The sequence below is a fragment of the Phyllosticta citriasiana genome (genome assembly GCF_038021145.1).
Source record: "Phyllosticta citriasiana strain CBS 120426 chromosome Unknown IWZ02scaffold_5, whole genome shotgun sequence".
In the NCBI taxonomy this organism is placed as follows: Eukaryota; Fungi; Ascomycota; class Dothideomycetes; order Botryosphaeriales; family Phyllostictaceae; genus Phyllosticta; species Phyllosticta citriasiana.
Genome location: NW_027117282.1, coordinates 2068128 through 2080317, shown reverse-complemented (window position 1 = coordinate 2080317; position 12190 = coordinate 2068128). Strand labels below are relative to the sequence as shown.

Below are 12190 nucleotides of genomic sequence, written 5' to 3'. Positions count from 1 at the left end.
ACTTGGAATTCCACAATTGTCCGAGCTCTTAGAACCCGGCCACCCGGGCATAATCATGTGAGCGAATGGATTGTTTTCTATGGCTGTATCTTTCAGCGACTCGACCATGGAGGATATGATTGGACTGGGAGCTCTTGAGAAGTGTCGGTCACGGGTGCCATGATTGGGTTGCGGAAGTGGTTGGGCAACGAGACGAGTTCGTCGGCAGTTGACCAAAGTGCCGTGTTCTTGCATGAAGATGACGGATGTATCCGATTTGACGTCAATAGAATGCGGGGGGAGCAGCGGTGGACCTGTTCGGAAGAGTCGCAGGGTGGCACGTGGAGGTTTGGGAATCTGGGGAAGCCGTTCGCTTGACCATCTGCTTCCGGCTTCCCCACGCTCGGCCCATTTTTCACGACCGCCGCCTCCGAACCTCGACGCGTGATGTCGACGGCCGCCAAATCAGCTTCCGATGCTTGTCTTGTCAACGCTCGGTTGAAAAGACTGCCAAGAGCATCGCGACGAGCCGAAGACAAAACCTCTGTCATGACAGCAAAGGCCACAGGCAATGCTACTTATACAAAGCAATTTGAACTTCAAACTTTCCAAAAGAAGAAGCAACTTTCTTTTCGACGCGGTGCACTTCCAGCGCGCCTCAGGTTCAAAACGGCGGGGATTCTCAAGTCAAGATTGGCGGCTCCTTGACCCTGCCGTCGAAGCTTTCCTTGGAGCTGTGTACAAGGATCGTCGACCTCTTCCTGAGATGCAAGAAGTCCCAAGAACTGGGCTTAACCGCGACAGGCAGGCGCCGCTTTGCCTGTTCTTCCCGAGCATTTTGAAAGCCCCGAGCTACAATTCATCTCTCTGTTACGACTAGGCAACTCAACTGCCGACTGTATTGCAACTGCCGATTACCGCAGTAGGGCCAACTCAAAGTTGCTGATGGCGCAAACTCACAGGGGCAGTGGCCTAGAACCAATTCGTCAGCCCCGCAAATACTTGCAACTCCGCAGGCTCCGTGTCCTTTTTGGTCTGCACGAAGGGGTCGAGCTACATGTCCAACGGCAGCGTCTGCATGTATGAGGATCAAGAGCGACTTGTCAATCTCGTCACCTCTAGTGCTGCCGAACGATCGCGTGGGGGGCGCCAAACGCCTGATTTTGGCCCAGGATCTGTGCAGATCAGGCGGAGAAGTGTTTAGGGCAAATTGGTTGACAGGGTCCCAGACCCCCAGCTTGGTCGGAGTGCTCCTGGTATTATAGGATGCCCCTGTCTCTTCCGCTGTTCGGAGAGCTGTCCACTCGCGGTATTCCCAACACTCCCGTCTTGGAGCCAGCTATGTTTATATAGACCAGCAAGGCCCTGTCCCTGGATCTTTCAAAGTGCTTGGCTTCGACCTCGACAGTCGATACACAGCGTGGTCCAACATGCAATCAGATCAAACAGACGACCGGATTCTCGATACTGATTCCAAACTCGAGGTCGAGCGCTTCGAGCTTGTGTCCTCGTCCAATGTTCCGATGGATGGGTTCGAGGGTGGAAAGGTGTCCATGTCAACTATTGTAGCTGTCTTCGTAAGTCTACGCCTGAGACTTATGGAAACGAAATCTGACCATCTTCGGACAGTTTCTCGGACTTTCTTTCACTGGACCTATCGGCTGTGGTTATACTCTGGTCGCTGGAATTACGCATCAAATTGGAACCGCGCTCAGTAACTCGCAGGACATGGTTTGGGTCGCGGGAGGATGGTCGATCGCATCTGCAACCGGTTTCGCTGTGGCAGGTGGTCTCAGTGATATATTCGGGCGTCGCTGGGTCATTATCTACGGAAACGCGCTCTCTGTCATTGGCGCTGTAAGTTTTCTCATCGCGCGAGCTTCCCTTGACCATCTCAAGCTCACAGAGATAAGATTGTCGCAGCCACAGCCGACAAAGTAAATCAAGTGATAGCGGGATCCACGCTTGTTGGCGCAGGTGCGGGAATGGTTTTTGTTGGATATCCTGGAATTTCGGAAATCCTGCCAAACAAGTATCGGTATGTTCACTCATCTGTGTGTTCCAATGAATCTTGCCGACAGAAGACAGCGGAATCGGTCTTGGATGGACAGAATTCTGCATCAATATCCCTTGGGCCAGTTTCAGCGTCATCATTGGGCAACAGCTGACTAGCAAATACACATGGCGTTGGTGCTATTGTAAGTATTTTCTCGTGGTTTGCTGTACAAAATCTTACAGTTATCAGACGTTGCGATCATCTACTCCGCAATCTCTCTTGTCGGATGTGCAGTTTTCTACTTCCCACCCACCCGACCACGCAACGATTTCGACAAGTCTCGCTGGCAAGAGTTCAAGGGGTTGGATTTTGTTGGCCTGTTCATGTTTACTGGTGGGCTCACTATCCTCCTTGTGGGCTTCACTGAGCTGGGCAAGCCTAGCTATAACAAGTCCCTTGTCGCCTCAACGATTACTGTGGGAGCAATCATGTTCATCGGCTGCTTTGGCTACGAATGGACGGTCTGCCCGAAACCTCTGTTCCCGTTCCACCTCTTTAAGATGGTGCGAAAGTTCACCATGCTCCTCCTCGTCAGTTTTGTGGCCGGATTCGTTTGGTACTCGATGGCAGCCTTGCTCCCTCAAGCTTCACTCTACATGTACACCAAGGATCCGGTCGAAATAGGCGTAATCGCTATCCCGAACGGAATCAGCTTGGTCGTAGGTGGTTGGGTCATCCCATCACTGCTACAGTACATCAAGCGTATTCGGGGTCAATTCATCGTGGGCATGTTTATCCAGACGCTTTTCACTGCGCTCTACGCGGCAGTCATTCCTAACCACAAGGGCGCCTGGATGACGTTCCAATTCTTTGGCCAGGGATGTTTCACATGGATCACTACGATCGCGTACATCGCCGCAGGCCTTGAAGTCCCGCAAGAAGACCTCGGAGTCGCATCTGGGCTCATTGGCACTTTCCGGTCTGCAGGAGGCTCTTTCGGAAACTCCATTTTCAACACCATTCTCAATAGCGTAATCAACAAGGACCTGGGAGGCAACATTGCGCGCGCGGCCATTTCTCGCGGCTTTCCGGCAGACAGGGTCGAAGGGCTCGTTCCCGTTGTCATTCAAGCAGAGTCGGGCGTTCCTGGCGCACCTAGGATGTTGGCACGCATGGACGGCATCACGCCTGCGATCCTCGCAGCCATTGCCGACGCGGTGAAGAACACATACGCCAAGGCTTTCCGGATGGTCTTCTACGCCAGCATTCCCTTTGGCGTCATCGCTTTGATCGGATCTTTCTTCATCCACGACTCGAGCGACAAACTGACAAATCACGTCGCTGTGCAGCAGGAGAAGGAGGTGCTGTCGGGCAAGGTGAACGATCCGAAGAAGCGCTTGAGTAACATGGGACAGATCTAAAAGAGAGGAGTTTTTAATTGGTCGTTTTGTTGTCGTCGTCGTCGTCCCTTAGCTCCTGCTTGCCCGCGCCTTTGCACGCCGTGTTTGCCACACCGAGCCGCTTTGTGTCAAAGCAACGTCTTAAGCCACTTTTGTCTACATGTCCATTTGGGTTTTGCGAAAGGGCTGTCTTGTCCCTTTGCGCGAAGCTTGTATGCCGCCTTGTACCTGCAATAGTATTTGTCGCAGGCGTAAACTCGAAATTGAAACTGCTGAACGTCACCACCAGTCGTACTAGGAGTTTGATTGTGGAGATAATGATGAGTAGCGAAGTAGTTCAACACGGAAAAATGAAAGATTGTCTCGAGAAAGCAGAGGCGCGTGGGCATTCTCTCATGCGAAATGTCTTGCTACTAAATACCACACTATTGACGGCATCGATGACGCTTCTACAGCCAACCGCCTCACTCATTCTGTCGCAATGCTACCTCCCACCACTTCATCATGACACCGCAGAGATTCAACTGCCCAGCGCAATCGACGGACCCGTTTATCTCGGCAACATGAAGCCAGCAGCGCCCCATCCCCAGCCTTGCGTTTTCCTTTTGATCTTCAACCTGTCTTCCGACCTTCAACCATGCCACGTCGGCACCTGGCGCAAGTTGAAGTGTTTGCCCCTAACAACGCAAGATCCGGATTCGTTCTAAAGCAACAACACAAGTCAACTCGCAACTCATTTGCCGGGCGTCGGATTCCCGCACCTTGCTTTCTTCTCTGTCCACTCGCCAGCGCTGGAGGGTGCGGAGGCGGTGTCAAGATTTCCAAGCTACCCTATTGGTGAGTACCAATTGATGCAACAAGCCAACTGGACGTCTGGCTGGAAAGGTAGTTAACGCGAATTTAAGAGCTTCTAAGACCGAGATGAGAAATCCGCGACACTGTTCCCTATCAACTTGATGATGTAGCCTCGTGTTGGGCTTGCCCGCCGAGGCTTCGAATTTTTGGTGCCCTTTTGCTAGGGAAATGTTTCTCGCCGCATTCTTGTGGCTGAGCAAGTTAGTTTGTAAATGGGCATGACATTGATGCCGGACAGGTTGAGTGAATTTTCTTTTTCCGTTTACATTTCCAGGTTACCGAGCACCTTATTCTTCAGGATACACCATTTTCCTTGTAACTCCGCCATCAACGACAATCTCCTGCCCATTGACGAAGTTGCTGGCGCTCAAAAACTCGACCGCCTTGAAGATATCCTCGACCCTGCCGACCCTGCCACTCCAATGCCACTCGTGGTCCTCCTTGCTCAAGCCCTCCTCCCACCTCGTCCCCTTCTCGTCCGCCTCCTTGCACTCGTCGCTCACGTTGATCCACCCGGGCAAGATGGCATTGCACGTGATGCCCATGGGCGCGAGACTGCACGCCAGCGCGAGCGTCAGGCCGAGCAAGCCGGCCTTGGTGCTGGCGTAGCCTTCAGAGTTGGGCTCCGACTGCTTGGCGCGCGTGCTGCTCATGAAGATGATGGAGCCGCCGGCGTCGTCGGCGTGCCTGTTTTTGCCGCCGCCGCCTCCGCCGCCTTTGCGCAGCAGGGGAATACACAGCTGCGACAGCAGCATCGGCGCCGTCAGGTTCGTCTCGACCTGCGCGTTCCAGTCGTTAAGCGAAAGGTCTTCAAAGCCTACGCTGCCCACGTAGCCCGTGGCTGCCGCGTTGTTGACTAGCACATCGAGATGGCCGTCGAAAAAGGCCGACGCGCGATCCACGGCCGCGCGAATGTCGCTCGGTTGCCGCAGGTTCGTCAGGTGCGCTGAGAAGGCGTCCTTGCGGCTAGCTGAGAAGGATGCCAGGTGTTTTGATGTTGTGTGGTCGAGCTCGTCGGCGTTGTTGTCGACAAGGAAGACGCGGTGGCCGCGTTGCAGCAGAAGCCGCGAAAGTCCCCGTCCAATGCCTCGAGCCGCGCCGGTGATGAGGAAGTTGAGAGGTTGCGATGCCATGTTCTTGAAGCCGTCTCAGTGAATTTGTTGAGAAGATGGGAGCTTCCTATGTGGTTCGAGATCGAAGTTTGGAGTCGGATCAGCGTTACGTCACAGATAGATGGCCCGTGCTGGGTTTGACCTCCTCTTTTTACCTGTAGGAACAGCCATTGATAGCATGGGGAAAGTCGAAATTTTGCGATGTCCAGCCCTTGAGAGTACTGTCGTAGCTCAAGACCGGAGCCGAAATTTTTATGAGCGTTGGACAAAAACAAGGGAATGAAACCTCATTTAAGAAATCATCTATCGCACAAAACACGGCCAGGAGCGTCCCCAGACAGGGAAAGTCAGAAAAACATATTCTTCAAGAACATCAGCTGGTAGACACCCAGTCAGCAAGTCTCCATATCTCCGAATCTCCTAGTGTGGAGCTTTTATCAATGGGATATATCAGCCAAGGAGTACTTATCCTGAACTCCGCAGAACTGTGCTCTAGCAAGTTCCAAGACCTTCACGGGCTGTCTTCCCAAGCAGCTATGCAGAGAGGTCTAGAGCCAACCTACCTACCCGGGGCATCGTTCTGTTTTCGGGCTGCCAATCAACAATTCTAGACCGTACGCACGGAGAAGAAGGGCAGGAGATAGAGAGTGAGAAGGACGTGCGAGCATCTCAACGCCTTTCTGGACCGCAAGTTTCCAGCCGTGCGTCTGCCCTGTCTGCTTTGCGCATAGTGTGCCATGCAAGATGCCAGATGTCACGCGACAAGGCACTTGCCATGAAACTGACGAGACGTTTGTTGCTGGCGGGCCGACCCGTTTCAAGTCATGGGGAATGTTTGTTCGAGGGCTTTCTTTCTTGTCCTCGCACATGGAGTTTCGCGGCAGTTCTAGAACTTATAGCCGAACAGGAAAACAGTGGATACTTTGTCGAAGAACCATAAGCCGTTTTGCCGAGCGATGACTTGACATGGTCGATGTCGAGAATGGAGAATTTCTTTTCTCATGACGAATAGCATTTGGCAGTTGGCGGCCGTGGCCGCGAAGCGACGCGACGTGAGCAACGCAGTCAGCGGCCAAAGTTGGACAAAGACTCGTAAGCATACGAGGCGTGAACTAGGAAGATGCTCGTCAAGCCTCTCGAGCAAGTGTTCCAGAGAACGAGCAACTGGAGAATGTCGGACCCTTATTCCAAACCCTTTTTGGACGGTGGAGGCGCGGCAATGGGTATCCGGGGAGTGTGGTGCGACTGGGAGCGCCGGGCTAAGCTTGCCAACGGAGCGAGGGGGCAGGAGGAAGAAGGCTCAGTCGGGCCGAACCGTGTTTCGACAGACAGGGAACAAGACGGTTTGCTGTCGACTTTTCAAACGACAACAAAAAAAAGTGGATGGAGACTTAGAGCGCAAAAGAGAAGAAATGCAAAACGTACGACAGTCGGGATTCGCTGCTGGTCACCCACGCAACTACTAATCGGCCGCAACGTGGCTTATCTATGGAAGAGCGGACGGGGTTCCGGGTTCTCCACGTGCTATGGTCGTACGTGAAGGAAGTTGCTGGCAAGTGTGAATATAAATGTAAACATGAGGCAAATCTGTGGCTCGTCAAATGCCGAGTAAATCACGTCGTTCTTGTTGCACGCGACCAAAGCCAGAAGCGAGCGACGTTGGAGCAACCCTGGCGAAATGGCCAATGCAGCGACAGGTCCTACGACAGCCGTCGTCCTCCGCCCTTGACTGGTGACTGCATTTTGTCCATCGGGGCGCCTCTTCCGGTCAATCAGCGACCATGCGATGGCATCGCGCGCCCTTGCCGACAGGTTTGCGATGCGCCGGGAGTCAGCTCGCCATCTGTCAGCTCGGCTGCAACAAGAGAGAAGGCAAACCAAAGGCGAGAAGCTGGATTGGCAGCAAAAGTTGTACAAGGCCGACCAGTGTTGGTGAGACAAAAGTCACACGCGATCCTGGTGTTTATGAAGCTTTGCTCTGGCCGGGGCGTGCGGGGTTGAGTGCAAGTGTTTTGTTTTGGTCGTCCAGGGTTGTTGATTGACGCGCACACATCAAGCAAGTGGGTGGCCAGGGCGGATGCGCGCAGATCCGCAAATCGATGGCACCAGCGCAGGTGCAGCTGAGTGTAGCGCAGTAGGCGATGGTGGTGGTGATGGGGTGGTGGACTCGACCAGCGGCGGCGACCAAACAGCGGCGCCGGAGGGTGACGTGCATGGTCTAGAGTTTCCCCCCCCCCCCTTGCGGCCGACAGGTACGAAACCGTGACGGGGTGGCTTTGGCTTTGAGCTTAGCTGCAATCCTGGTGCTGGTCGCTCGTGCCTGGGTCGTGGCGGTTTCACGCCTGACCAATGGCCTCTGCATACAGTAGAGCAGGCCTGAGATGGCCAACCTAAAAGCCTTTGCCCTTTTTTTCTTCGACTCGTCCTCTCCAAGACCTGCCTCATTCCTCGACTCTCTTTTAATCTCGCATTCTCCCCTCCCACCTTCGCTTCTGCTCTCATTCGCTCGCCCCTCCTCACCCTCGTCAGTTCAACCTGTTGGGGGCCCTCCGAGGAATCGCCTCCCTGCCACTCTTTCATTCACCACTTTTGCCATTCTTGCCCGTGGCGGTTTCGTGATATCCCTCGGCAGCTTCAGCCATCCGAGCCTAGACCAAGACAGTCTTGAATTCTATCGGCAAGGATCTCGCCAGCTCCCAATTCGCAACCGCCGTTGGCCCTCCCGGCACGTCGATCTCGGGCGCCCCATCTGCCTCGGGGCCAAACCACGCTACAAATGTCTGTTCATTCCCCCAGGTCTCCAAAGTCTCCAAACCCCAATCGCCTCTCGCGTCAAGGCTTTCAACCCCTGCCCGGCAACAACGGCGTCGAAATGTCTCCCAACGACGTGACAATCGACATTCCGCTCGAGCCCGTTGTCAGCCATGGCTCTACGGGCAAGCGCACCGGAAGCCATGCTCCTCTGACCCACGTGGCCACCGTCGAGAACGAAAAAGCTCCTCCTCCACCTCCGCCGCCGGGTGCCAAAGGCAGGAGATTGAAGCATGTCATCACCGACGACGGTACCGGACGAAACGACTTGGAAAATGAGGAGGACTACGTCAACCGCCTCGGCAGGCTCTACTATACCATTCTCAACTTTAGCATCTTCACTCGCTACTTTCTCTACGTTGCGCCGCTGGCCATCTGTATTGCCGTTCCCATTATCGTGGGAGCTACCGTGGCCCAAAATGCAAAGATTGGAGGCGTCCGTATTGTTTGGTGAGTCATGGAATGGTCTAATTGGTCGCGCGCGATCCGGTGTCGAGCGATTCCTTGATTCGATCAAGTGTCTCTCTGCTCAAGAGCGCCACGAGCTACTAGTGCCAGACCCCATTCCCAAGTGCGCACGCACCTCACTGACTCTTACCAGGTTTTTCACGTGGGTTGAAGTCGTGTGGGGTTCCATTTGGGTCGCCAAAATCGTCGCCCATGGTCTTCCCAGGGCCTTTCAGATTGTGGCCGGCGTTGTCAGCTCCGGTGTGCGCAAATATGCTCTGGTCATTCGCAACCTTGAGCTCTACCTCTCTCTCGTCGGATGGGCCGTTACGTCCCTGGCCACCTTTGTCCCTTTGATGACCCATAATCCTGATATTCGCGCCGCCAAAGCTTCAGGGAACAAGAATGCCGACGCTTTGAAGAGCTGGCAGAAGATTGTCAGGCAACTGCTGGCAGCGGCCGTTGTGGCATCAATCGTTCTCTTGGTCGAGAAATTCTTTGTTCAGCTTATCAGCATCAACTACCACCGCAAGCAGTTCATCGGCAAGATTAAGGAGAATAAGCGCCAGGTCCATCTCCTTGGATTGCTGTACGATGCGTCCAGGGCCCTTTTCCCGTCTTACTGTCCCGAGTTCGAAGAGGAGGATTATGTTATCCACGACACTCTCAGGCTCAATCTCCCAAAGAACTTCCAAGGCCATGCCAGGTCTGGCTCGCAAACGCCGATGCGCTTTCTTCATGATGTCGGCCGTGTGGGCGATAAGATCACTGCTGCCTTTGGCAACATTGCGTCTGAAATCACGGGAAAGAACGTCTTCAACCCCGACTCGGCTCATTCCATTGTCATTCAAGCTCTGGAGAAGCCAAGGTCCTCCGAGGCTCTTGCCAAGCGTCTCTGGATGTCGTTTGTCGTTGAGGGAAAGAATGCCTTGTATCCCGAAGATGTCAAGGAAGTTCTTGGAGCGTCGCGCGAAACTGAAGCAGAGGAAGCATTCCTGGCCCTTGATGCTGATGGAAACGGGGACGTCAACCTCGAGGAAATGATTCTGATGGTCACCGAGATTGGAAGAACTCGCAAATCCGTCGCGACTAGCATGCACGACGTCGACCAAGCCATCAACGTCCTCGATGACATGCTCTGCGTTGTCGTCTTTGTGGCCGCAGTCTTTATTTTCATCGCCTTTCTCAACGCCAGCTTCGTCACAATGCTTGCCACTGCTGGCACAGCTCTTCTTTCTCTGTCGTTTGTTTTCTCGGCTACTTGCCAGGAAGTTTTGGGCTCCTGCATTTTCCTTTTTGTCAAGCACCCGTACGATGTCGGCGACAGGGTCGATCTCACCACTGGAACGGACCAGCTTACCGTCGAACACATTTCCCTGCTTTTTACTGTCTTTAAACGAGTCACCAACGGCCGTACCGTCCAGATTCCAAACACGGTGCTCAACAGCCTATGGATCGAGAACACTAGCCGATCGCAGGCTATGCGCGAGCAAGTCCCCATCTACGTCTCCTTTGACACTTCATTCGAGGACATCACCGCCCTCAAGATTGAGATGCAGAGCTTTGTTCGAGCACCTGAGAATAACAGAGACTTCCACTCTGACATTGACGTGACGGTCAACGGCATCGCTGAGCTCAACAAACTCGAGCTGATCATCGAGATACGCCACAAGTCCAATTGGGGCAACGAGACTCTGCGCGCCATGCGTCGCTCCAAGTTCATGTGCGCCCTTGTCCAGGCTCTGCGCAAGATTCCCATCGCACCTCCCGGTGGCAATGACGCCGTTCTTGGCTCGTCAGATCGCCCGCAATTCTCTGTCGCCATCTCGTCCGGCGAGGCCGAGGAGCGCCGCCAGGCTTACCTCGACGACAAGGAATCGAAGCGTCTCTTCCCCTCGAAGAAGCCTGAGCCGCCGACTGAACGCTCTTCCAGCATCGACTATCTTAGTCGTGCGAGCGGCGCCGGCCCTCATTCGTCCATGAACGCAGAGACTCAGGCCATCAACCAACTGAACGCGCGCAATGCGGCCTACGACACGTATCGTGACGACGCCTTTCAAGAGCGCGGCGAGGAGGCGAGCTTCACGGCACTCCCCCGCAGCGAACGAGCCAGCATGAATGCTCAGGATGTCGAAGACGTGCGCAACACTCTGAGGCGTGAAGGCACGCTGGGCAAGCGCAAGGCCGGCGAGCGAGGTCTCCAGGCGCGCGCCACGCCCCTGAGCCGCGTCCCGACCATCAACGAGCCACAGAGCGCCGTCGAAGCGGGCGCGACGTCGGGATACCAGCAGAGCACTTACGACTATCCCTCGTCCACAACGGCTTACAATACCACGGTGGCCCAAAGTCCGCCGAGCTACCAGTACCCGCCCAGCACGCACAGCCAGCACAGCCAGAGCCCGTCCCTCGGCCCCAATCCGAACCCGAACCCCAATCGGCGGTCCAACAACCCTTACTACGCGTCCGGGGCGCGGCCGTCGAGCACCGAGTCGCCGCACTAATAAGATTGCCCTGTCAGGCGGGCCTTGATTGGCGTCGTGTCGGGATGCGGACATGGCGCAAGTCACGGCAATCGACGACGAGATGTGCGCATGGCGATCACGAGCTGACGAATCTCCTTTCCTCTTTGCTTTTTTTTTTTTTTTTTTTTTGTTTCCTTAGGGAGTAATGTGCTGGGATGCCTGACTGAAATGGGCAGTGGGCTGCAAGGGCGGCGTAGACACCGGGTGTTACCGGCTGCTACCAAGGCATTACTTGGGTCTTTTTCTTGAAACCAATCCGGCATAGCATATGGTGGCAGGCGTGCGTTTTTCTTTCTGACCATGTATAAAACGACTTGAGGGGGCCTTTCTCTCTGCTTTTCTTTTCCGGGTTCTTTACTTGCTCATCTTGCTCTTTGGCCATGTACAACAGTAGCGAGGTACCTAGGGTATCTGTAGTCGAACCAGCCAGCCATCGCGATTAGCTGACCGATTTGAGAGAGAATGAAACGACGACGAATCAATGATTCGCGACAGATTGAACCAAGAACTGGTACTCGGACGCGTCGTAATCTGCAGTCCGTCTTGATTGGCATGTAACGGAAGACAAAAACACACCGAGCATTTTAGCAACCAATCTCATCCATGACGTCTCTCAACGGCTACGGGCGTACGTAAGCGTGGTCCGGATGAATCTTGAGCTTCTCCCCACCACCATTGTGTATGAATGCTACCGGTCGCTGACACACTTCTGCTTTTTCCGACGTGGTAAGTGAGTGGCAGGGAGCGGAGGAAGCATTCAAGCTTGTACCTCTGTAACTCGCTCGAAATAGTGTTTGTGCACGCGATGAAGTTTCGTAACAAAACTCATTCACATCCCCATCTGAGCGGCCTCCCCGGACGGATGTGACTCGGCCTAGCCGTTTGACTTGGCTGGTGCAACAGTTGGCTGTAGGCGGGTGGTGGACAGAAAAGCAAGGGGTGTGGTGACGTCTGGAAGCCCGTCCGCGTGGTTTAGTGATGGTAATTAGGAGCGATTGTCCTCAACGATCTAGAAAAGGAAGACATGCCATGTGCATAACTCGGGGCACTCGAGGTGAAGATGGGCGG

The 12190-nt window shown here is 54.3% G+C and overlaps 3 protein-coding genes across 3 annotated transcripts; 2 read left to right on the top strand and 1 right to left on the bottom strand.

The window, feature by feature from the left end:
* Positions 1–1327: 1327 nt before the first annotated feature.
* On the top strand, positions 1328–3450 carry IWZ02DRAFT_241812 (putative efflux pump antibiotic resistance protein). The gene is made up of 5 exons (XM_066763089.1): positions 1328–1556; positions 1609–1836; positions 1893–2017; positions 2068–2177; positions 2225–3450. Exons 1-5 carry the CDS (start codon positions 1410–1412, stop codon positions 3394–3396), a joined length of 1782 nt encoding a protein of 593 aa, XP_066624137.1. The 5' UTR covers positions 1328–1409; the 3' UTR covers positions 3397–3450.
* Positions 3451–4448: 998 nt separating this feature from the next.
* Positions 4449–5589, bottom strand: IWZ02DRAFT_241677 (uncharacterized protein). The gene has a single exon (XM_066763087.1). It carries the CDS (start codon positions 5361–5363, stop codon positions 4518–4520), a length of 846 nt encoding a protein of 281 aa, XP_066624136.1. The 5' UTR covers positions 5364–5589; the 3' UTR covers positions 4449–4517.
* Positions 5590–8020: 2431 nt separating this feature from the next.
* Positions 8021–11293, top strand: IWZ02DRAFT_241626 (Mechanosensitive ion channel-domain-containing protein). Its single transcript, XM_066763086.1, has 2 exons — positions 8021–8603; positions 8755–11293. The coding sequence occupies exons 1-2, from the start codon at positions 8119–8121 to the stop codon at positions 11099–11101; spliced, it is 2832 nt and encodes a 943-aa protein (XP_066624135.1). The 5' UTR covers positions 8021–8118; the 3' UTR covers positions 11102–11293.
* Positions 11294–12190: the final 897 nt, after the last annotated feature.

Coding starts and splice junctions, on each gene's coding strand:
- IWZ02DRAFT_241812 (XM_066763089.1), top strand. CDS start 1,410: ATGCAATCAGATCAAACAGACGACCGGATTCTCGATACTGATTCCAAA. Junction 2,018..2,067: donor ATCCTGCCAAACAAGTATCG/GTATGTTCACTC, acceptor GACAGAAGACAG/CGGAATCGGTCTTGGATGGA. Junction 2,178..2,224: donor CACATGGCGTTGGTGCTATT/GTAAGTATTTTC, acceptor TACAGTTATCAG/ACGTTGCGATCATCTACTCC.
- IWZ02DRAFT_241677 (XM_066763087.1), bottom strand. CDS start 5,363: ATGGCATCGCAACCTCTCAACTTCCTCATCACCGGCGCGGCTCGAGGC.
- IWZ02DRAFT_241626 (XM_066763086.1), top strand. CDS start 8,119: ATGTCTGTTCATTCCCCCAGGTCTCCAAAGTCTCCAAACCCCAATCGC. Junction 8,604..8,754: donor GGAGGCGTCCGTATTGTTTG/GTGAGTCATGGA, acceptor GACTCTTACCAG/GTTTTTCACGTGGGTTGAAG.